The sequence below is a fragment of the Vespula vulgaris genome, chromosome 8 (assembly GCF_905475345.1).
Source record: "Vespula vulgaris chromosome 8, iyVesVulg1.1, whole genome shotgun sequence".
Classification (NCBI taxonomy): Eukaryota; Metazoa; Arthropoda; class Insecta; order Hymenoptera; family Vespidae; genus Vespula; species Vespula vulgaris.
Genome location: NC_066593.1, coordinates 5,481,451 through 5,506,343, shown reverse-complemented (window position 1 = coordinate 5,506,343; position 24,893 = coordinate 5,481,451). Strand labels below are relative to the sequence as shown.

General features: G+C 31.3%; 4 protein-coding genes across 10 annotated transcripts; 2 read left to right on the top strand and 2 right to left on the bottom strand.

Moving 5' to 3' along the window:
- Positions 1-71: 71 nt before the first annotated feature.
- LOC127065938 (uncharacterized) lies at positions 72-4,708 on the top strand. 2 transcript variants are annotated; one of them, XM_050999008.1, is made up of 16 exons: positions 72-255; positions 441-491; positions 612-807; positions 968-1,133; positions 1,267-1,442; positions 1,513-1,668; positions 1,753-1,910; positions 2,004-2,341; positions 2,442-2,553; positions 2,643-2,772; positions 2,840-2,979; positions 3,060-3,260; positions 3,357-3,506; positions 3,622-3,776; positions 3,865-4,084; positions 4,165-4,708. In XM_050999008.1, exons 2-16 carry the CDS (start codon positions 443-445, stop codon positions 4,317-4,319), a joined length of 2,502 nt encoding a protein of 833 aa, XP_050854965.1. In that variant the 5' UTR covers positions 72-255; positions 441-442; the 3' UTR covers positions 4,320-4,708. The 2 variants fall into 2 exon arrangements, with proteins under 2 accessions (XP_050854965.1, XP_050854964.1); XM_050999007.1 differs by having other exon boundaries at positions 412-491.
- Positions 4,645-7,055, bottom strand: LOC127065941 (RCC1-like G exchanging factor-like protein). 2 transcript variants are annotated; one of them, XM_050999014.1, is made up of 8 exons: positions 6,581-7,055; positions 6,189-6,449; positions 5,815-6,100; positions 5,546-5,718; positions 5,293-5,454; positions 5,071-5,198; positions 4,866-4,997; positions 4,645-4,797 (listed from the first exon to the last, which is right to left on the bottom strand). In XM_050999014.1, the coding sequence occupies exons 1-8, from the start codon at positions 6,672-6,674 to the stop codon at positions 4,720-4,722; spliced, it is 1,314 nt and encodes a 437-aa protein (XP_050854971.1). In that variant the 5' UTR covers positions 6,675-7,055; the 3' UTR covers positions 4,645-4,719. The 2 variants fall into 2 exon arrangements, with proteins under 2 accessions (XP_050854971.1, XP_050854972.1); XM_050999015.1 differs by having other exon boundaries at positions 5,546-5,704; positions 5,948-6,100.
- An 89-nt stretch (positions 7,056-7,144) lies between these two features.
- On the top strand, positions 7,145-10,843 carry LOC127065940 (protein bunched, class 2/F/G isoform-like). Of its 2 annotated transcripts, XM_050999013.1 has the most exons (4): positions 7,145-9,444; positions 9,533-9,584; positions 9,676-9,879; positions 10,065-10,843. In XM_050999013.1, the coding sequence occupies exons 1-3, from the start codon at positions 7,568-7,570 to the stop codon at positions 9,877-9,879; spliced, it is 2,133 nt and encodes a 710-aa protein (XP_050854970.1). In that variant the 5' UTR covers positions 7,145-7,567; the 3' UTR covers positions 10,065-10,843. The 2 variants fall into 2 exon arrangements, with proteins under 2 accessions (XP_050854970.1, XP_050854969.1); XM_050999012.1 differs by having other exon boundaries at positions 7,146-9,444; positions 9,676-10,843.
- On the bottom strand, positions 10,046-23,977 carry LOC127065937 (E3 ubiquitin-protein ligase hyd). Of its 4 annotated transcripts, XM_050999005.1 has the most exons (27): positions 23,589-23,977; positions 22,215-22,415; positions 21,800-22,121; positions 21,518-21,726; positions 21,283-21,446; positions 20,960-21,159; positions 20,606-20,874; positions 20,365-20,519; positions 18,897-20,270; positions 18,144-18,827; positions 17,806-18,041; positions 17,526-17,692; positions 17,113-17,444; positions 16,644-17,052; positions 16,209-16,557; positions 15,801-16,140; positions 15,322-15,554; positions 14,734-15,234; positions 14,449-14,625; positions 13,997-14,368; positions 13,646-13,831; positions 13,166-13,288; positions 12,882-13,091; positions 12,451-12,809; positions 12,148-12,354; positions 11,650-12,028; positions 10,046-11,500 (listed from the first exon to the last, which is right to left on the bottom strand). In XM_050999005.1, the coding sequence occupies exons 1-27, from the start codon at positions 23,648-23,650 to the stop codon at positions 11,288-11,290; spliced, it is 8,433 nt and encodes a 2,810-aa protein (XP_050854962.1). In that variant the 5' UTR covers positions 23,651-23,977; the 3' UTR covers positions 10,046-11,287. The 4 variants fall into 4 exon arrangements, with proteins under 4 accessions (XP_050854962.1, XP_050854961.1, XP_050854963.1 ...); XM_050999004.1 differs by having other exon boundaries at positions 18,144-20,270; XM_050999006.1 differs by having other exon boundaries at positions 15,906-16,140; positions 18,144-20,270.
- Positions 23,978-24,893: the final 916 nt, after the last annotated feature.

The window sequence follows — 24,893 nt, the reverse complement described above, 5'->3', positions numbered from 1 at the left end:
CTCAATATAATAAATTTTTAAGTGAAAACAAATGTTTTTTTGATTCTTTATCTCTTATAAAATTAGTCTTATTCATATAATGACCTGTGTAATAAGAAGGGGACATGTAGTCACAATACTCCATATCTTATCTTTTGATAGTGATAGTAGATATTTCTACGTGTGTAAAAAGGGAGGTGTAGTACCTTCCAAAGAAGAATAGCAAAGATAATACATTTGGTGTAACAATTAAAAAAGTAATTGTTATAATTAAATGTAAGTTGTAAAAAATTATTAAGGTCTTTAAAATAGTACATTTTAAAAATCTGATTAAAAACTTCAATTTTATTTTATAATTTAATATAACTTTAGTTATATATCATTTAATATAAGTAATAGCTTTTATAATTAGTATGTATATTATACTTGCAGATATATTGTGCTTTATTATATTATTACAGAAATGATGAAGATATTTTATTTACTTATCATGGGTTTTGTCTACAACCTAGGTAAATAGTAATTAACTTAAGATTTTCATTTTTCTAATTTTTTATAAATATTATATATTGTTTTTATAAATATATATACTGACAAACCTCAAAAGTAGCATTAATAATGTCACTTTTTAGGCATCCATGCTCAAGAAAATGCTGTGCGTACTCTTTCACCTTCTCTTCGTGAATGTTATGAAAATAAATATCTTTTAGAAAGGGATAATAGATTACCTCATACATTAAACACATTTATTGCAATACTGCGAAAAATTGAAAATTCAGAAGGATTAAACATGGATCTCAGGAGTTTGTCTGTTGCAATATTACATCGGTAAACATGCATCAGTAAAATTTATCATCAATAATATTTATTTAATATTTCTTTTAATTCTCTTCATAAGTTTATTTATATCTATTTATAATATTTTTTAAATAATATGAGATATATCTTGGCATTTATATATTATCAATTAAATATTATCAATATATAGTTTTCGACAAGATGGTATACGTCAAAACCCATCTGTAGTATCACAAGATGGAATATCTCCTTATGCACCAACTGGCCATGAATTTTTTCGTCATGCAAAAACACTTCGTTTTATACAAGGAAATGCTATTTTATTTCCTAATAACAGCATTACTGATATCGAAAGAGTAAGATTTTTATTGATTGAAATCTTTATAAGTCATAAACATACATATAATAATTTTTTTATAAATCATCTGTAATTTATGTTTAAAAGTGATATAAATGTAATCAAATAATATGATAAATTATTTATTTTAGTGCACTCTACATTTTATGTTATCAAGTAGCATAAATGGTTTGGAAAGAGGTGATGAAGCAACTGTTTGTAGATTTGCAAATAGTGCATACAGAAATATTAGAAGTATTGACAAAAATAATACTGATAATACAAAAACTAATATTGAAGATGTTGAAACTTTATCTCCAGAAGAAATGTAAATATATAATTTAAATATTTTTATTTCATTGAAATATGTTCTAATAAAAGTTTTGATTATCATATAGAGAAACAATAACAAATAAGAAAGATTCAACAGAAAATGCAATAGATCCAAATTCATTGTATCCAGAATTGCCACCTAATCATCCTGATAGAGGAAGAATATTTGCTCTACCACTATTAAGTAAATGCCCTGTAGAAAATGGAGTAATTAAGACTCTGTAAGTAAGAACTTTATTTAAAATAAATAAAATTCTTTACAGTTTTTTTTTTTTTTTATATACACACAATTAATAATTTCATAGTTGGGGATCAATTTCTGGTGGTTCAATTCTTGCTGGTATAGCTGCAGGAATACAGCCAGAAAATATTGTACTTCGAGATATATTGAAAGATGAAATACTACAAAGTACATATTCATCTGATGTAACATTAGATAATAAATGGATAGCTACATTGGCTGGTAGATATCAATATAATTTTGAATTAATTTGATTATTATATACAACATTTATATTTATATATATGAAAGAAAAGTAATACTAAATTTATACAGGCGACTTAGCTGAAGTTGCACTTATGCAAGGTCCTATAGTAGAAACATTACAAGTAGGAGTAAATGGAGATTGGAATTCTACTGCAATGCCACGTTGGTATTTTCTAAGTGCATCTGAAAAACTTCAATTTACGACTGCTGAGATTAGAGGAGATTTAGATGGATTAATTCTTGCAAATGAAATTAAATCATGGTATTCAAAAATACCTAACTTACGTCTTTCACAAGTTGTAGATATGTATTATAGTGCTCCAGGCTTATTTAATTCTACAATTCGAGCATGTAATCGTAGATCGTTATTTCGATATGTTGCACCTAATTCTACATTGTCTGCACAAGTAATTTATCTAATATAATTTTTTTTAATTATAATATAAATATTTCGCATTCAATTAAAATAATATATTAAATTGATTTAACAAATTATTTTTATTATAGGCATACAGAGCATCTTTAGTATTAAGTGAAAATTTAGCAAGAGCAACCCTGCAAGCACCTATTATAGAAAAATTTTCAGTTAAAGCTGCAAATGAATTATCAACGTATATACGTTAGTATTACATAAATACTATTATATCCCATTATACATATGCACATGATCAATATATTTGATTTTTAATAAATTCCTATCTTTTATAGCTTCATCAATGAATCAAGATTTATCATGTCAAGAGACAGATCGTTTATTTGATCACACTACAGTCTCTGTAGACTTGACTATTATTCTTGATACAAATTGGCCTTTTATATATTTACAACCTATACTCGCGTAAGTTTAAAAAAGCAATGAAATAATTTGTTAAATGTCTATTTACATATCTTTGTTTTTCTTGCAGGTATATATTAGAACATATTGACATTAATCAATATAATAGCAATTTTACTATACTTAATGGCTATGATGGAAATATAATGATTAATAATACCAATACTATTTTAAATTTCTACAGTTTTAATTCATCTCATTATACTAATAGTATGTTTATTAGATACACTTAGTCTTTATCATTTACATCACATAGAACTGAAATAATAAATAAAAATAATTATTTACAGTTACTAGAGGTTTAAACCTATCTAAGTCAATTAAAATATTAAAAACTTTAGAGTACAATAAACTAAATAGAGAGCGTAATGAAGGTATAGGAGGAAAAGCATCAAATGTGGTATTAATAATGCCATATAATGCACAGTTATTACAATCTGACAAAGAATATTGTTTGGAACAACTAAAATATATGCGTCAAGAAATTCCAGGTTATAAAAAATTTCTTGATATATTCCTCAATATATTTTATTTTATACTCTTTAATATTTTTTATTATTTATTAATTTGTAAATATGATCTTGTAGATACAACTGTTCTTATTTTAACTTATGGGTCAAAGGATACATGGGTAAATATAGTAGAAAATTCTACATCAGATTTGTTTGCAATAGGATTGGGAGATAATAGAGATGCTTTGGCACCACTTGATAAACTCATTTCGAGAATAAAGCGAAGTAAGATATAAATGAAATACAGCATATAATATTCATAAAATATTATAAAATAATTAAATACTCAAATATTGTAATAAGTATGATATAAAAACATTAATTGACCAAAAAATTGCAGTTCCTAAAAGATTAATTAATACACGATGTGGTGCAAATTATGTGCCACTTGGATCTTCAAATTCATTTGTGGATTATGTTCAACCACATGGAATTAATTTTTATAGACTTCATCCTAATTACTTCTTTTCTCATGATACTACAGCTAAAGTAAAGGTATTTAATATATTAAAAATTTATATATATATATATATAAATTTTTTCAAAAGATTTACATATGCAATTTTAATAATATACTTTTCAGATTCTAGGATCTGGATGGGCACCTTTAAAAGTGTGCACATCAAGAAAGTTATTACATGTTAATGCAACAGAAGCTAATCTAGCAGCTTCTTGCATGTTAATAAATAACAATGAACATAGTGTTTCAGTTTCTTGTGGTGATGCTACCTTTATTCATGAATGTCAACCATTATATTTATCTGTAACTGCTAATTCTTCTGATACATCATATCAATGCACAGGTACATAAATATAATGATTATGTATTATGTGAAAATTCAGTGAACTGTTAGAAAAATAACTACTTCTTTTTATATTTTAGATCCAAGCAAGTGTAGATTCCCACATATGATAAAGTATACTATTTCATACGAAAATTTAGTATGCACAAGTAGTGTAAATAACATAGCAATCAATCCTATTGTTTTGATGATAGTAATAATATATTGTCTTTTATCAAATAATAGATCTTATTAAAAATAGTTATTTTATTACACAAATAATCCACGATTAAAATATTAAACTACAAATTAATAATTTTTTAAAAAATCATAAATTGAATTACAAGAATTTTATTTATTATTAAACATCTTTTAATTAATTAATTGATAATAAAAATAACAAATTAAAATATTTTAATTATATTAGAATCTGTTTTCTCCAAATAATAAAAGATTATTTCTTATTATTTCATTAAGTATAACACGAATAATTGTACATTTTTTTATATTCATTTCATATTCAACAAATTATATCAGAAGTTTGTATTACATATGTACAGATATTTAAGAAATTTTATGAAGTTTTTGTACCAGAAATAAATCAATTGTTACTTAATAAAAAAAAAAAAAAAAAAAAAAAAAAAAGTAATATACCTTTAGATGAAGGGTTTGCAAAGTGTTACTGTGTGATCAATTCCACAGGCAACTTTTTTTACATGAGCTCCTATAGACACCTAAAATAAAATTACAAAAAATAAATACAAACTGTATGAAGAATTACAGTACGAAGTACACATCTTACCTTGAGAGGAAAAAATTGATCGTTATTATGGCCTAATCCTAAGGATCCAAATTTATTACATCCCCACATATATAGATCTCCTGTATTTGTTACTGCTGCTAGATGACTTATTCCACAATATATATTTATAACCTAAAAATAAAAATGACTGCATTACATCAGATATATACATATACAAATCTATATTAAACAAATTTAATTTTACCTTATTATTCCGTGAATACGCATTATTACCAAATAATGTGGATGGAATTAATGTGGGTTTTAAAACTCTCTGTACTTGTGGTCCAAGACCAAGAATACCATATCCCCATACATAAACCTCCCCTGAAGCTGAAAAATATGATACAATTGAATCAAATTATTATGAACAATAATTTTTTTATAATTTTTTTTAACTCTAATTAATATTATATTTTATTCTTACAATTTAGTATCATACAAAAACAACCTCCTGCAGCAATGTCAACAATATGTCCTACTTCCTTAGATATATTCAGTTCTGTGGCAATGTTTACTTGATAATTATCATTGTCTATCAATAATTGCCCATATTCTGAATTTCCCCATCCAAACACTTTCCCTTTATCTAATATTTAAAATAAAAAATGAAGCAATTAAAAATATTATAGATATTTTTTGGATGAATCCTAACATAAATATTGATTATCAATACATACCACTAAGAGCTAATACACAATCTGCAACACAAGCAACTTTTATTATATGTTGCCCTGCTAAATCCCCTTTAACCAAACTTGGTTGATGTTCATTTCTATAATGTGCCAAGCCAGTTTGTCCATCAGCACCCCAACCAAATGTATACACTTCACCAGATTCTGTTAAAAGTATGCTACGATATAATATATATTAATAAGCAATGTTAGAAAATTTTTACATATATAAACATATAAGTAGATAATTTCAATGAAAACTATTTGCTTTGTACCTATGATCTTGGCCAGCTGTTATACCAGTTATTCGATTTCCTTTTATACTAGGTATATGATAAACTACATTACTATTACTATAATTTTCATTTGGTATAATTGGTCTACCACATTGACCATATCCATTGTTACCTAATGTAAAAACTCCTTCATTTGTTAATATTAATAAATGTGCCCTTCCAGCTGCTATACTTATAACTTCAGTTGTAGAATTTTTAAGCGGCAGATTTATTGGTCTTGGAGAAGTTACTACATTTAAAAAAATTTTATTCACTTCTTGAAAACCTAAGTAAAGAAACATAATTTTAAATAATTATCTTAAGTAATACATCAATTTTACTAGTATTTAATACTTAATATAATATTTTATTACCAAGTTGGGAATCTGTGTTTATTCCACTACCATAAATGATATTTTTATCTGAGGAACTTATTGCAAAAGCTGTAAAACCATAACCGCATGCAACATCTACTACTTTATGTTTTTCTGCAAATGTTAAACGTCTTGGCATTGGAAGATAAGCTATGCCTTGTTTGAACAATGTTTTTTCAATGGTACCTAAAGCTCCATGTTCCGCAAGACCCCAGACATATACTCTGCGATCATCTCCCTTACTGATAGGATATTTAAATACTGTAATGAAGTTATAACAAAATTTACTTAAAATCTTTTTTTATATAATTAGAAGATGAGATCAAAATAAATATTATACAATATTTTTAAATATTTATAGGAGTAAAATAATCATATTTTAAGGTTATTACCAGGTAATATGTCCTGTTTTATTTTTCTTCTTTTTGATTGTCCTAATTCTATGTTTTTATTAATTTTTTTAAGTCCATTAATTACTCTCAACATAATTTTAATTATAAAACGTACAAATCTCAGAAATAAATATTATATATACGCTATACATTCCTAGTACATTATGTTTTGGGCATTCATGTTTACGAGAGTTTTGGCTCAAGACTTTAATTAGGTTAATCATCCATAAAAAAGATTAAAGCAGATCATATATAAGAAAGATGTTGAATATTAAATATTGAAGAAGTTTCGAATAAAGCAATGAACGATTAGAATTAAAAATTTTTCGAGAGACAGAGTGAGAAAGATACATGTATGCGTGGACATAAATGTTAGAATTTGGCGCCTTACAATCAGTCCACCATTTTCCGGAAATATCAAATTTTTGTTCAACAATTGGAAGGTTAAGTCATTGTGAACTTGGGATTAGATCGCATTAATGGAAATAGACTTTTGCTGACGAACACGCTTGTAGATACTCTAGATATAATTCGTGGCAATTCTATGAGTGAATTGGCAGCCATTTTTAAACTGCTCACTTACTATAATAGAATAGGAAGGATGTGGACAATGAAAATCGCATTGAGATAGTAATGTAAACGAATGACACTAAATGGCTTGTAATTGTCCGTGAAGGAATAAAGAGTTCGTATTGCCCAGTGCGAGTTTCGTTTCGAGTGGACGGTACTCGAGCGAACGAACTCCATTCCCGTGAAATTGATGAAATGGTGAACTGTCAACACCTTGCCAATCTCAGAATATGATTTTATTTCGTACATTTGCCGAGAGTTGGGGCGGCTTTGCCTGAGGTTCGTCGGTGAAGATCGCGGATTACGCGACTGGTCATCGAAGCGAACGGGCACCGGCATGCAGCAATGTCGGTTTTAACATGCGAGAGGAGAACGAGTGCAAAGATCGTGGCTCTCGAATGCTAAGTTCCTATAATAATGGCAGATAATGTACACAGGAAATCGCATAAACTGTCGGATGGTAGTAGAAAGATATCTAACCCAGTGCATCGTACGACTACGGAGACAATTCGGTTAGGAGAGCCAGACAAACTGCACCAGCCGGTTAGCTTGACCACTTCAAGCAACGTGACCAGTAGTAATCAGTGTCGAAAAAAGACGTCGTCTTTTCAAATTACAAGCGTTACAGTCGGTTGTCGTATGAGCAACGATGCCGGCGAAGACTCAAATGACGATTTGGATGAATCCCACACAGAAGATAATTCTGTGGAACATTCGCGTATTACCGACATCGATATCGAGACGCCTAGTTATTCGGAAGATACTTTCTCTAAAGAGGACGTATTTTTCAATACCAGTAATGCTGCTCTCAGTACTGCTCCGGTGATTCCTACCAGTTCGCAATATGGATTGGCCATCGTACCCTCAGAAGGAAACAGTGTCAACAATTCGGTCAACGATAGCAATATCAACACTTTAGACATTACGTCTGTCACCGACAACAACATTATTAATTTACTATCCAGTAATGCTAAGCAAGATTCTGATTTGCGAGAGGTACATTCACATGGGAGAAATGAACGTTTTAAAGTAGTCAAAATCGAAAGTACAGAGCCATTCAAGAGAGGTAGATGGACCTGCATGGATTATTTGGATCATACGTCAGTGAATCAACCAACAGCTATTGGTACCCCAAAAGTATCCGATCCAAATGAGGTGTGCATATCTTATGGAATAACAGACAGTGGAATTGTAATCCCAGATGCATCTAAACAATCTGTCGTATCTGACGATAAGAGCATTAGTCTTGACGCCAATGGAACAGTCCCCTCTCATCCTGATGTGCATTCATCAATTGGTGTACCGAACAATCCTACAGTTACAAGTGCAAATTATGCAGTAAACAGTTCAATCCCCCCTACTGTACAACATAATCCCACGCAAGTTCAGACGCAAGCAAAAGTTCAACCACCTTCGCAAATTCCTCAATATTTTCAGTCATCCGCGCAACAGCTAGCTTCTCAGCCGCAAGGACAGGGGTCTACGTTGCCATCTAATTTACAACCTACACATCCAAATAATTTGGGACAACCTCAGAGTATGCCTCAAGGTTCTATACCTATTATAACTCAAACTAGTAGTAATAGTGTTCCCCCTCAACAAAATATGACTCATTCTAAAGAAGATCCATATCTGGGAGTGAGCACGCAAAATCAATCTTTACCCGGTCAAACTGTTTGTCCTTCATCGGTGCAGCAAACTTCTGTTCCAACTTCTCAAGCTCCAAATATACTTGTTACTCAACATCCACCGCAACAACAGCAACAGCCACAACAATCACAACATCCGCCGCAGCAGCAGCAACAGCAACCGCAGCAGCAACAACAAACACAACACCCTCCGCAACAACAACAACAGCAACAATCTCAACAGCCATTGCAGACACAGAAACCAATGACTCAGATTTCCGAGCCACTTACTGCCGTTCAAGGAATGCAGGGCATTCAAAGTATACATAAAGTTCCTCAAACAGGTACACAACAATCTTCCTCGACTATTCATGCACCAGGTCCACCGGTACAGCCTCAAGTTATGCCAGCGACACAGATGCAAACACAATCCTCTGGTAGCAATACTCAAGTGCAAATGGCTCAAGTGCCAGCTGCTTGTCAAAATGTTGTGGCAGGAATACAGCAAGGGACTATAACATTTCATCAGCCTGATCCAGAGCAGGACTCTATTTCAGGCATTGTTACTACTGCTGCAACACAATCAGCTGACGCTACTCTCTTGGAATCATTAACTGAAGTTACACAAGGAAGTGATGAACATCATACCCTTGAGGATAATGAAAGGTTTGTATGCTTCTTTATTTTCATATATTTCTTATAAATTATACATTAAATGTGTGATCTTGTAATTTATAATTAAATTTTGTTATAGTGTGTCGGGAACAAGTGCAGTAGCAATTGATAATAAAATTGAACAAGCTATGGTAAGTAACTTTCTTAATTAAAAGGAAATAAAAATATGTGTAATTCTTATAAATAAATAAATTAATGATGATAATACTGTAATGTTTGTAGGATCTGGTAAAAAGTCATTTGATGTTTGCTGTACGAGAAGAAGTCGAGGTATTAAAAGAAAAAATAGCAGAACTTATGGACCGTATTAATCAATTGGAAGCTGAAAATTCAATCTTAAAAGCACATGCTACTCCAGAAACATTGGCTCAATTAAGTCAAACAACTGCAAAATTACCCCAAAACAGTTCAGGAAGTGGTCAATAGGTAACCATTGTACATAAGTTTCTATCAATACTTTGTCAGGAACATAATGGATAATATAATTATTGTATATAACTTTACGATTTTTAGAAATTTATAAATAATGAGATTTATTATATTATACATATTAGCATTAGTCTTTTTTTTTAAGTAAATTAAAGATAATAGATTATTTTTTACTATTTCAGTTTATTGATTAGGAAATATATTTAAAACTGTACATTGAATTTTTCTTTCAAAATGGTCAACCGTTTTGGAAAAACATTGTTGCGATCCTAGACACAAGCAAAGACGTATATGAATGCATGCCAGGACTAAACAGCATACATAACCAGAGTTGATATTGTTTTACGATAGAATTGAAGATTTTGAACGTGTTAAAAGAAGATATTTAACGATACGAAATAGGCAGCTAGACATCCTTAATATTATTTTAATATTTGGCTAATTTGGATGATCGAGTCATTAACACAGTCAATGTAATAGTTTAAAAAGAAACTAAATTTTGAGTGGTTTGGATTATTGTTAAGATTTAAATATCGAAATTAAAAAATTACGTCGATTACAGCTGAAATTATGTCAATAAAATAAAATTTTCATTTGGTTTACATCACACTTGAGGATCTTGTAGTGTACCGTTCTGTATTTTCTTAAACATTATAATGCCAAAAAGCATTTGAAAGTATTGTTCCTATTACATATTTTAGTTATCTAATGATTTTTACATTGCATTTTATAAGGTAAATCTTGGCACGACACATTTTAAATTTTAGTATCATGGATGTCAAATCGCATAGTTTATATTTCGATACTCGTGTCATAGTCTCGTTTTTAAACTGATATGTATTATATTTAACAACAAACAAGTGTCCAAGAAACTCTTATGGTGTGCATCTGAAAACTCGCAATTTTCTGTCATTTTATGTTACATCTTATATGAGCCTAATAAAAAAATTTTTTCATTGTACGATCATTAGAATTTCTTAAAAGTCTTCAACGTGCTTTTATCGTAAAAAGCAAAAGAGGAAATTATACGTGATAACGAGCCAAAAGATTTATATTACACGATTTAAGTAAATGTAATGTTAATATATTATACATAGCCTATAGAATGTGATAATACTTCTTTGAAAATACAGGTTACTTGATTGATTAGCACAACATAATTTTGGGAAAGTTTATTGGACCACTATAAAGACTAAATATGACACTTTAACATAAATCCTTATCAAGACGAAGACCACTTTATGATAAGGGAAATTATAATTCATAATTACACCTTATAAATTTATAAATGTTATAAATTTTTCTATGAAAGAAAGAAAAACAACACATAACCATTTTCTTATGTCAATATCAGTATGTGACTTTTTCTCTTGGAGCAAGTGTGCATGATGATCACTCGACAAATTCATACAAATCCGAAGTTCTTTGTTTTGATAGCAAGAAGTAGCTTATGCCGTAAAACGTGACGAGAGCTGTACAATGGAACGTATAGGCGAGAAATACATGTATTTGCAGTTGGTAGATGAGCATCGTCGGCTGGTCGAATCGTAACACTTGGCATTGGTTGAAAACCGTCTTCGCTCGCTGGTAATGCAGGAGACCCTGTCCAAAAATATACCTGAAAAAGATATGAATTCAAAAATAAGATAGACGTCTAAATTTCAAAAGCATTATTGAAACAATAAGAATGTTATTTCTGCTGTTTCTTAAACAATTCGATATTTATACAAATTTTACGTAATAGACAATATCAGAAAAAATGATTACCAAGTCCTGTCGTTCGACATGTGACATTTTTTCAACAATGGACCATAACCATCGCTTAAACTTTACTAATTTTTCCGTGGCTTCTCCAGATTCATCGTTAAACGATGTATATGATATCAAAACTGATACATTAATGTCACCAACTCCATTTAAAAGCAGTCTTAAATCTTCAGACGTTAAGCCATCCAATGCTCCCTCTGGTAAAACATCAAATACTCCTTCTCGCATTGCATGCAAGGCCTTTTCTTGTACCTTTATCATACGGACTTCCGCATATTTTCGTACATAATCATATACATTACTTGCTGTAACTTCTATGTCCCGACCACTTGATATAAGTTCGATCGAGCCACCACCTTCTTCAGGACATAAATCAATGCTAAGAAAAAAAAAAGAAAGGATTAAATTACATCGACGCATAGACAATATTTCAAAGAAGATATCTCTTTTAAATAAACGTGTTATTACTTGTGCGCGAATTTGTATATATATATTTACCTGAAAGTAAGATCCAGTGCGGAGAATAAACTATTGCTGTCTTTAGTTTCAGCATCGATGACGAGTTGTCTTAAACTTTCGTAAATCACAGAATCAAAAAATGCAAGGTCATGGAAACGTATCGGCCTTGCTAAAATATACTTAATAACGTGACGATTTAAAAATATTGGACACAACTCGTTTTGTAATAAACATAAGCCTATCAACCTATTAAACAAAGATAAAAACAAAATCAAGCGATTAACATTAGGTATCTTTTAAAGTATTATCAATTATGGGATAAATGTTTTTTAGATAACTTACCTGCCTACATTTCTGAAAGCATTTAGTCGTTCATAACTGGCTCTACCTTGTCTAGGTGTATAAAAGCCTCTTTTATCAGGTGAATAGAAAAGAGGAGCGTTGTCGTCTCCATCATCCATAATATTATTCTCTATCTTTTTCTTATTAGCTGCACAGCGTTCGGTTAAACTGAATACATCAAGATCTAAAAGTGCTTCGCTAGTTAAATCTTGATTATGGCTATGAATTAATTCAAATGCTTCTTCTACTTTTTGTCTTAATGCATCTTCTGAAGCCAGGAGCATCAATAATTGTGCAGGAGATAATTCAAGTAACATCCCAGTTATTTTTTCTGCTAATGTCGGTCGTAATGCATGTACCTAATTAAAAAAAAATATATATATATATTTCCTACTTAGATTCCTAATCTTGTTTTTAAGAAAGATGCTTACTTTAGGATATAGTCTATCACCAAGTTGTTGTTGATGCATTGTCAAATGATCATTGTTTGGATGACTGGCTGGCAAAGGATGAGTATTGGATGATGAGCTACCAGATCCTGAAGCATTATTTCCTTCCACGGAACTTGAAGGATGAAAGGAACGAGCTTCGAAAGATAATGCTTTACGTGTTTCACGACATTTTCCGGAGGATCTAGGATTCTTAGATAAGATTTAAAATTATGAAGAAATATTCGTCAAAACTTCATACTCCTATTTAATTTAGGATGACTTACCTGTCTTCTAAGATCACGATCGCGATCTCTGCTTTTCAATTTTTGTAAGACGTTATATTGTGTGTATTTTGAGCCAACCTGTGCTGCTTCAAGATTTGGAAGTTTTTCATTTGCAAGCAACGCCTAAAGATAACAAAACATTGGATTATTTCTCTGAGACGAGTAGGATTATTGTAAATACAATGACTTAATATTTGTGCATACATTTTTATAGACAAAAAAATATTTTAAAAATAAATCATGAAGATTGGTATGCATCATTGAACAAGTACATCATATTTACAATTTCCCACTCGTCTTCATTATTACATCTGTACTTGTATAACACTTAAATAAAATTGATTAACAGCAATATTAACTATTACGACAGAAATGTAGGATAAACTTTATACGTTAACTATAATACGTAACTTTATACGTAACTAATATACGTTCTAAATAACCCCTCACATTACATTCTTAATATATATTATCACAAACCTCGGCTATTGCAGTATAAAAGCTTCTAGCAACACCTGAACCTTCACCTGGTTCATCTTTAAATGTTACTTTTACTCGATTTACTGCCAAAGGTGGAGCATTAGAAGTTCTTTTATTATACAAATTGTATTGTGTGTTTAACTCTTTCATCGTTTGCACCAATAATTGGGTTCTGTCACGTTCAATCTATGAAAATTATGAAATATTTATATTATAAAATATTCTATTAAGTAATTTTTATATTCATATGTATAAGTTATATTTACTTGATACTAAGTTATATTTAATCTCATATGATATATAAAACTGTGATATAGATTATTAAATATTCTATGTGATCAGTAACATTACCTTTGACAAGGTAATGTCTTTTTGTTGGGAATTTCTAAGTTTTTCCATATTCCTTCGGAATTTAGCTTCCTTTACAGAGAAACCACCAAGTTCGGATACAACTGATCCTGCTTCTAAACCAACATCTTCCATAAAAACTCGACCAAATAAATCCAATGATAATCTCCATCGTCCTAATAGAATATTATGTGAAATATTTGTCCCAATAGTTGAAATAGTTCTAGCAGATTCCACTGGACTTGTTTCTACTGTTTCATGCGCAGAGATTTCATGACTCGTTACTGCGGGATCAACTTCCTCAGAGACATTTTGATTTTCGACCGTTGGAACAACTAGTACTTCAGGAGCAGTAGCTTTGTTTAGACTTGTTTCCTTTGTGAAATGAAAATTAATGATAAATATATAGATGAATGATAAAATAATAAATTGTGTTAACGAAATGGATTACTTACGGATATAGTTCCAGCTCTAACTATAACACTTCTATTTGTTTTACACACATCTTTACCCTTGCTATTTCCAGAATCATTTTGATTGTTGGTGGATACTATAATAGGAGCTCTGTCAATTTGTTCTGTCACCATAGGCGTTGGACCTTCATTTACATGATGAAATGATTTAGGCTTTTCCTGAAATAAATAATGATTTATTTATGATCAATAAATATATGCATTCACGTGTGCATTGTGTGTGTGTATGTGTGTGTATAAAATGATCAGGATAGCGTAAAATATTACAGCAAATTTTGTAGATCCTGAATCTCCGGCAGAGGCAGATGGTCGTCTTATTTCTGAAGGAACAAATGTAGCTCCAGGAATGATTTGACTGAATGTAGGAGATGACAAACTATTTTGATTGTCAGCACCACGTGCGGAGAGACCGAGCCTTGTAGGCAAACCTGCTAATGGATTTTGGTTGGCAGCGCCTGTCGGCTGTCGTGGGATGCCAAAGAGATCCTCACGCCTTGAATGTGGCTGCAATAAATGCGGCTGATCAGCTAATGGTAATGCTTCGCTCATAACTGTGTCAAATGGATCGAGAGGCGGGCAACCAAGGCATAAGGTAGAATCTGATCTTTGGAAGAAAGGATGTTTTCTTCCTTTAGGTGTAGAATTACTGTTATTTCCAGACCCGCATATGGGAACTTGAAGTAAATCTGGATAGTCCACAGAATCGGTTTCTAATGCAGTAGGTGCTGGAGAATTATATTCCTCTCCTTCATCATTATCATTTTCATCCTAGGAAAAAAAAAGAAAAATAAATAAATAAATAAAAATGAAATTGATGTAACATAAAATAATAATATAGTAAAATAGTTTACTAACTTGATCGTTCCATGTCGAATAATTTGATGACTCTTTTTGCGTTTCGCCTCTTGATGTTAATGGTTCAGAAAGACAACGCATATAATATACGAGAGCATCGAATACATATGCAACGTGTCTTAACGCGGAAACATCTAGAACCGGTAAACTGTCTCTGTGTTCTCCATTATGAGCTCGCATCAATGATAAACAGTAAGATAAAAACTCTCGTCTAGCAGAATGCAAATCACCACCTGTAAACAAAATGTAATCATTCGTTTCTCTTACTACATAATCGTTGCTCTCTTACTACATTTTCTTGTCAGGAATCTAAAGTTTATACTTAAAAATTAATCGTGCTCCTAGCTTCGGTGGTTAAGCTGGCAGTTTAATGTGAATAAAATAGAAAGTTATTAAATCAACTCAACGTTTGGCTATATTACGAAAAATTCAAAATTGCATAAATATAGAAAGCAATAAGAAGATATCTTCACACAAACCTTCACGTTCTCTGCTATTCCTAGCAGGTTCACTAACACCAGCAAAACCAACAGTAAGTCTTGTCGAAGCTTGAGGAGCAGAAATATTGGAGCTTGTTGCAATACCACTGCGTTGGTTTCGATTTGCATTTCCTTGTAATGTCAAAGAGAGAGCTGCTGAACTCAATAATCCAGTGAAATTACCGCCAGAAAGTGAAGGAGCATTATTAAGTGGATGTTCAGGATGTGTTGGATCAGCGCTACGCGTTAAAGACACTCCAAACCTTAATTGTGCTTCGGTAGCATCCATAACTGTTAAAAGCCAATCCCACGTAGGTTTTAAATGTGCTTCTAAATATAACTGCAAATACAATATAAACATTTAGCTTTGTAATTAAATATTTGTGAAAACGGTAAAAAATTAAATACCTGTAAGTTCAATGCATCTTGGAAAGTAATTTCCATTAATCGTGGTAAAGTAGGAGCCAATGTTTTGTAATCTTGCATCATAACTAACAGATCGGCAATCTGTCGAATTACAATTCCAAATGCTCGTGCCAAACAACTTGCAGTTGTTCCCATAGTTATAGGTTCTTGTGCAGCTGCAACGGCAGATGTAGCAGTAGTACGTCTCAAAGATACGGGATCGATAAAAACCAAATTACTGCCACCAGTCACTCGTAAGCCTGCAGTACGCGTACTTGACTCACGATTACGAATGGCCCATTGCATAGAAACTGGTGCCAAATTGTTGCGATGTAAATGGCCAGATGATCCACTGAAATATTTTCATTAAATAATATATATAATATAAATATATGAGTTACAGAGAGATACGCAATTAATAACAAAATTATATTATACCTTCTACGTTCCAATTGTTCATCTCCAATTTGAAAATCTTCATTATCTTGTTCGTCTGTTTCACCTGCTTCACTTTCATCATCTTCCTGTTGACTGGATTCACCAGACTCATCTTCGGGAAACAGTAATATCGATCCCATACCACCATCAGAACCTGCAGTAGCTCCAGTTTGAACACTTCTTTGAGCCGATGCCGCATCTTGATTACTGTGATTATCGTCTGAATCCGATTCAGTTTCGGCTTCAGCTAATAGATCTAATTCCGTATCAGATTCTCCATCTCCTGCTTGTTCTTCTCCAACACCACCTGCGTTGCTATCAACTTCGCCAAGCGGTTGACCGGCAACGGTACCAGAAACACCTGATTCGTCATGTTCACTTATATCTCCATCCATATCCATAGGTACATCTTTAAAAAAGCATACCATTATAAATACTTTAATTGTTATTATCATAATACAATTATTACCTTCTCCACCTTCAACTTCATCCATTGCAGATACATCTCTTGCAATAGTTATGTTATTATTTACTTGTTGCGTTTGCAAACCACCATCTAAAGTTTGAGAACTAACTCCACTGTGAGGTATTAATGGTTCTATAGAAAACAATTCTTCAGATCCATTTATTACTTCGACTGCGGAACTTGTTAACGTAAATGGTGCTGTTGGTCGCGCAACGCCTAATCGTACCGGGGCTATCAATGAATCTGCAGTTTCGCATAATTCTTCGACTGCCAATTTAATTAAAGCTTGAAAAACTTTGCGACATTTCATCAAAGGTTGAGAAGCTTGACTTGCACTGAACATTACATTTATATCATTATTATTTCAACGTGGAAATTATATAATTATAGAAACAATTTTTTCAACAAATTCATACCTTTTCCTTTTTGCTGTATTAGGCGCCATTTCGATAGTAAATATTACGAATATTCGAGCTACAGATCTTACAAATCGTCGAGCAACATTGTTCGCTTCTTCTTGACGTCCAGGTATAGAATCATTTTGCAATTCTCTTATAAGAGTAGTAAGCAAAGTATCAAGCATCTAAACAATAGATAATAATATTTTAAGGATTGCTATTTCTATTTCTTTACACAAAAATTCTATATTAAATTAGAAATATACGTATAGTAATAGATAAATAAATACAAAATTACCTCTGTGCTGCATTTAACAAGTAACAGATGGGTGAATTTATCCAGTAATGCTGTACCACTTTGACGACATAATTGTCCTTGATCTCCAAATAACTGTTCATTACCATTTTCAGATACTCCTGACATAATCATACATTGAACTGCTGACCAGTCATTTAATAATCTTTCAAGAGCATTTCGACTAAAACGAGGTGGTTCTAAATCATGATCTGGCATATCAGAATCAGCACCTAATCCTGTTCAGAAATATTGTTATTATCTTGTAAATATTATATATATATATCTTTATTTATTTATTTACATATATTTATATTTATGAAAATAAAAATATAGTATACCATCCGATGATGGTGCTTTACGACTCGCAGATGTCGATCGAGGCCGAGTTGCTGGTCTAAATTGACGCTGTTCTATGAATTGTCTTCCTACTGTCTGAGCCAAAAATAGTAAAATGCATTCTCCTCGTGAATTGATTTTTGTTGCAAGATCAGTGTTGACTACAAGTCGACACAAGAGATCATAACGAGCAACTTGATAGCCAGCGATAAGTGCACGACATTTACATTTTTCCCAACAATCGCAATATGCTGTTGGTGATGTCCTTTTAAGTTTGCAATCGTGTCCCCTATGGCAAACGCGAGCACATTCGGTGCAACAACATAACGATCCTGTTAAACCGCATGTTCTACACTCAAATATGTCCTGATTGATATGATCTGCGCCAGTCCAGGTAAAGCTGCAAGTATCATTACAGCAAGTCACGAATAAAGGAGATAAATCTGGATTAGCATCAGGAGGTAGAATCATTGCTGAACATTCTTTGGAATCTCTACCAACTTTTTGAATAGTATCTAATAAAATTAAAGCTGCATGATATGCACGAACAGATACTGCAAGCATTAATGGCGTTTGTCCTTGAGCATCCTTTGCTGTAAGTAATTCTTTCAAGTAAGGAGCTAATACATTACTTTCGCACATGTACTTCAGTATTAGCAGCGCATTATTCCTTCTTTCAACGGAATCTACAATATACGTATTATTGGATGCTGCTCCTATATTAGGTTTATTCATCATAGAAATACTAGCAGCACCTATGCTAAGCAAACTGTCTTCTTCTCCGGATGTATTGTCGAATGCCTCAGGTGGCCAACTCAAAGTTGGTATTGGTTCTTCAATAGGTGCTGAGGTACCATCTACTGCATTTGACACCAATGCATATCCAATATCTTTATCGCTTTTCTTATTAGAAGTTGGTGCACACATAGTAACACAAGCATGAAGGATATTTCGATTACCATCACAACGTTCTAACAGTATTGATTGTATTTGAGTCATATTACCCTTAAGATCTTGTTCTAAATTACAAAATACTTGTTTTACGCTATCGTAATCACATCTCAGTATACGTGACATTAGTAGAAGATTGTCAAAGGCCAATGCAATCACTGCAACTTGATTCTTGAGATTTGTTGAATTGGAGCAACTTGGTATGGGAATAGTCGATGTTCCAATGCAAACTACTGGGAGTAAGTCTAACCAATTTGGATCTCTGATGGCATCAGCACAATCTTTTGCTATTGGATAAATTGTGTTGTTTCCATCTCTAAGTATCATGGAACACTCAATATTTTCTCCAGCACTTGTTAGATTAATATTTTGTGGCTGTAATCCCAAGAAAGCATTAATATCCGAAGGGATATAACAATCTTGAACATATCTTCCTGTACTTAAATTATACACAACATAGCTCAACTTATTCCCACTTTTTAATATAGCATGAATGCCTTGTCCATCAGTTGCTATAGTTAATAAATTATCACTCGAGCCCTCTACTATATTAACTCTTCTAGGAGTACGTTGGAAACAATCGGGTGCTCTTGGATTCATTGACGATTTAATAACTTGCAATTCATCTTTTCTTAAAAGTCTGCAATCGGCTAATAATTTGATCAATTCTTCAGCCGTTAAATCTTTAAAGTCAGATGTACTGAAATCTTTTTCTTTAGTCTCTTTTTCCTTCTCTTTCGAATCTTTTGAAAAGAATTTAACTGCTACATAGCAGCCATCAACTTTAATGACTTTTCCAATAGGAACAGTTTTGACATCTTCTACAAAAACCACGTCTTTCAATTGCCAATCTTCTTCATCCTTTCGTTCAGTTTCTCCTTCGTTTCGAGGCGTTAAACGTTTTTGTCTTTTATGGCTCGTTGTGATGCTACCTGTGTCGCTACATGTGCTGGAAGCAGGCGATGGAGGTGGTGGCATATCGAGCCGATCAGCTGTTTCTTTATGATTTGACTTATTTATTGAAGTATTTCCATTTCCATTCGATTCGCGTTTATCAAAATTCGAATTAGGTAAATGTGATCCAGCTGGTAATATTTTAAATCTGCAAGTTGCGTCTAAATTCCAAGCTGCTGATAACAATTGTCCTACCTTTGGTACCCCATTGGCTATTGTAAATCCTATCAGAAGAGAGCATATTTTGTAAAAACATATATGAGACTCTCTAGTATATTCTATATTAACTTTATTATCAAAACATATTGAATAATTTACCTATTGCACCAGGTTGATACATTGGACTGTTTTTCATGCAAACGTGTGTACCGTAACTGATGTCATTTGATATCACTGTGGATGGTCTGTGTTTGCGTGATTTTGCTTTATATTTCTCCCACAATTTTTTACGTTGAGAAAATGGCAAAACTCCCCTATTTGAAGAGGAGAAAAAAAGTGATTAATTGTAGTTTCTCTTAATAAATTAAATAATCAATAAAGAATATATAATATTACTAACCACCAATACAATGCACCACTTTCAAGTTTTGCTACAGTATATAATGCACATGTATGAAGTGATACAATTTTGTCCAATGTAAATTCAGTAAAAGCCTGTGCTGGATGTTCCAGACGAGAGGCAACATGTCCCAAAAGTTCGTCTAACCACGTAGCTACTTTACCACTTTCTGTACTAACAGAACATCGAATTGCTGTTGCTGATATATTAATTATTTTTTCTGTCATTAATGCTAGTGGTATAGTTTTTGGATGATGAACATTTGGATTCTAAATATAGAAATTGTATTAATCGTATCGTCTTTCATTTCCTTGCTTAAATTATAAAATGATATGTGTATATAATTTTAGTTACCTCTAAATGCTTGTAAGGTTCAGGATCAGACCATTTCCATTGATATAATTGTCCGGAAGTGGAAACAGCTATCAATTCGCTGTAAAGAGCAGCAATTTGAACATAACGTGGTGCAGGTTCGTTACTACGTTCGTGCCACCATTCCAGTTCTTCTGATATCCACAAAGGACTTTGAGAAGCTAACTCTTTTTTCTTGTTATCTAAACAAATAGAAATAAACAAAATTATTTTTTTACTTAATACTTTCTTTATTACTAAAACAAAAAATATATATAATATAAGAAATATATAAAAACTATGTATGCAGATCAAAATATGTTTACCAGGATCTTTTTCCCAAGAATCTTTTAAAGCAGTTTCTAACCAACGTCGTGGTCCATAATATTGACGATCTCTCCATCTACTAAAACTATCACGATCTCTATCACGTTCAGACGAACGTTCCCCTTCTCTGTCATTACCGAGTCTTCGCGAAGAACTTCCACGACTGAAAAATACAATATCTGTTTTTTAATAACTGTATATAAATTGAATTCGAGTTCTAATCAAATTAATTACTGTCTTATGCCTGCATAGCCAAACATATCCTCAGAAAACATAGAGTCTGCATCAATTATAACAGAATGTTCATTACTAAAGCCTCCATCTAATAAGGATATAAGATCTTCTGGTACATAACTATCTGCTGCATCATCGGCATCATCGCCTTCTTCATCATCTCGTGATAAAAGATTATTCACTGCTAAGTTCACATCTAAATTTGTACGCTGCAAAAATATATTACATTTTAATTTACATCACATCATAAGATAATTGATAATCATATTGTAAAATAATAACCTGTAATTCTCTGATAATTAAATTACGACTTTTTCCTTGTAGTACTACTTGAGCTTGAGATATCAAATCTTCTGGTACAAATGGAGCAGGAACTGAAGCAATAGGACGTGAGCTGTTACCACTTCCACTTCCCATGATCACTCCTGGAGGCCCTATTCTACCACTGCCGCCACTACTTCCGCTATTACTACCACCTCGAATAGCAGAACTGCTTCTCATGATCCTTGCCCTTGAACGAGAAATACCTGCTCTACTACCACTTCCACTACTTCCGCTACCACTTGGAGCAGAGTTAGAATTTCCAACATGACTTTTGGTTGTACTGAAATAATATAACATACAGGTATCAGTTTTAAAAGAATTCAGTTTATTAAATATTTTAATTTTTCTTCGAATATAGAACCACAATGCATACTTTCTATTAGGTTCATTTTTACTTAAATCCAGTCGGTCAGACAATACTGTAAATGCAACACGACATATTCTGTTGTCCTCTGTGAGTAATGCTATATGAGTTGGCCCAACCACAATACGCTTTATGGAAACTTTTAATCCATTAAATGCAGGCGGTGTAACATACCCATACCTATTGATCTTCTCTGCAACTTCTTTCAACCTTAAATAAAAAAATTAATAAATTATAATACATACTAATTTTCAAATAAAAAATATTATAAAACTACTTCTTTCCTTTGTATAATAATAAATATTTTATATCTTTAAAATATTTAAACTTACATTTTAGCACAAATTTGGTAAAATAAAAATTTGATGACAAATACAAAAATAATATACACTTGATAGTAATAACTATCAAATGTATACAATTATTTAATGAATAGTATATTTTAGAAAAAATGAATTTATGAAAATGGTTGCATGATATATTTTTGATTCAATGTTTTATATATATATATATATATATATATATATATATATATATATTCATAATATTTGACATATAACTAATCAGAAAAAAATATGAAAAACAATCAACAAAATTCTATATATGAGCATTATATAATAATATAATATATATGAAAATAATGCATGTAATAAATACTTTAAAATAATTAATTAGTTTACATGAAATATACATATAATAGTAATAAAAATAATTGTTACTTTTTTTTTACATTTTTGTGTTTACATTAATAAATAAATATATATCAAAATATTTACCACCTATCAGAATAAGAAAAAAAGTAAAGAAGCATACAAATATAATACAATTTAACAGATTGTAACAAGACTTAACACAATCATTAAGAATTATGATATAAGATCATTAATTGTAGTTTCTTATAGTAATGTGTTAGAAATATACTGTAGAATTTATCTATACTTCATAAATATATTAAGTATTAGATTTTTTCTTAAAAAAAATGTGTTAATTTTGTGCAACTCATACTTAGTAATGATATAAAGTGAACTATACTATTATGATTCATTTAGTAGAATATATATGACATAGTATATAAGTGAATCGAAATTGCGCAAAATTAAATTTGTAATGGTGTTCATTAACGTATTGTTCAATTTTTCCTTAATGTCTTCTTGATAAATAGAATTAGAAAAATTCGAAAATCGGGACGAATAATTCTCTAAAGTAAAATAAGAAGGAAATGTTTCGTTCGAGTAGATTAAAAAAAATGCGAACTATAATGGTTACGATAGTTCGAGGTGACGCATGAAAAAAGAGGTAGTACGGATTAAATTCCATGATAGAATAGTCAGCAGACATTCTAAAAGATACATTAACGATAGCGTAAGGAATGCGTCGACTCACCTATCATTAAGTTGATCATCGGTACCCGGTAAAGGATGAACGACAAAGTGTATCGAGGTCATTTTAGCTTATTATCGTACGCTTTTCTAGCCGAAATATATCTTAAAACTTGTGTACACAGAATTTCACTACACCAGCGAAACGATGTTCTTCAGCCATGTTTCTGAAGGAAACATCCAGTTCTGCGTTCCTAAAAGTAATATGGCCGTACTCTCTTTTGATGTATTCTCAAATACACTGAAGATTATCTGATGCAATTACTTATGAAGAACCAACGAAGTATTATCTTTTCTTTTTTATCCAAATGAAAAAAAAAGCAGTTTATACTTAATGTAAATAATATCGTATAAGTTCCGCTCGGCGCGTATACATCCAATGATTATGATGTTACAATGAGAAATGCACGATTACATCGATTTGACGTGACGTCACGTCATAGAAAACACTAGAAAAACATGTTTAGATCAAAAACTTTTTCTTCTAAATAAATGATTCACAATACTGCTTATTTAAACAATTTTATTCGTCTTATTGATATCACCATTATTTATTAAATATATAATATTTGTTACTAGAAATTAAAAACTTCAAAGAATAAATATAATCCTATGGTAAATATCTAATAAGAACAATGTCAAAATAACTTCCATCATAATATTATAAATATTCGTCTAATAATAAAATATTACCTCTATCGTGAACAAAAAAATTTTGATTAGAATTTATATAACAAACGATTTATGTCTTAAAAATACAAAATGTCCAAATAAGATGTACTTTCCTTTTTGATATAGGGGGCATTTGCTATCATAGAACAATTCTCATTGGATGTCGTCTTTCGAGATACGAAAGAAACCAATCGTTTTCAATATATTCTACATGAAATTGAAAAATTGTGATTTATTTAATCATACTCTGTATTAAAATAATATTCATCTTTAACAAATTTAATAAGTTTAAAATAATTAATCACAATATTACTATGTATGTAAATATTTTTCGCTAACCAATCAGAGATGACCTATAATGAAATGCAGTCACTGATAGGTGGATTTTTAGGATTACAATCGATTACTACATGAGACCGAATTTCTATGAATATTATTTAAAAAATATTATTTAAAGATGAAAGTTCCCGATATAAAAAGATGATTGAAGAAAATGTATTAAAGAATAATAAAAAAGAAAGAGAAAAATTTCTATAAAAAAATAAAACTACGTAATAAAAAAGAGACGTGTACGTGGAAAAAATAATAATTAACAATGAAGATGGCTGCATATAGTTACAGAAAAAAAATTTTGAAT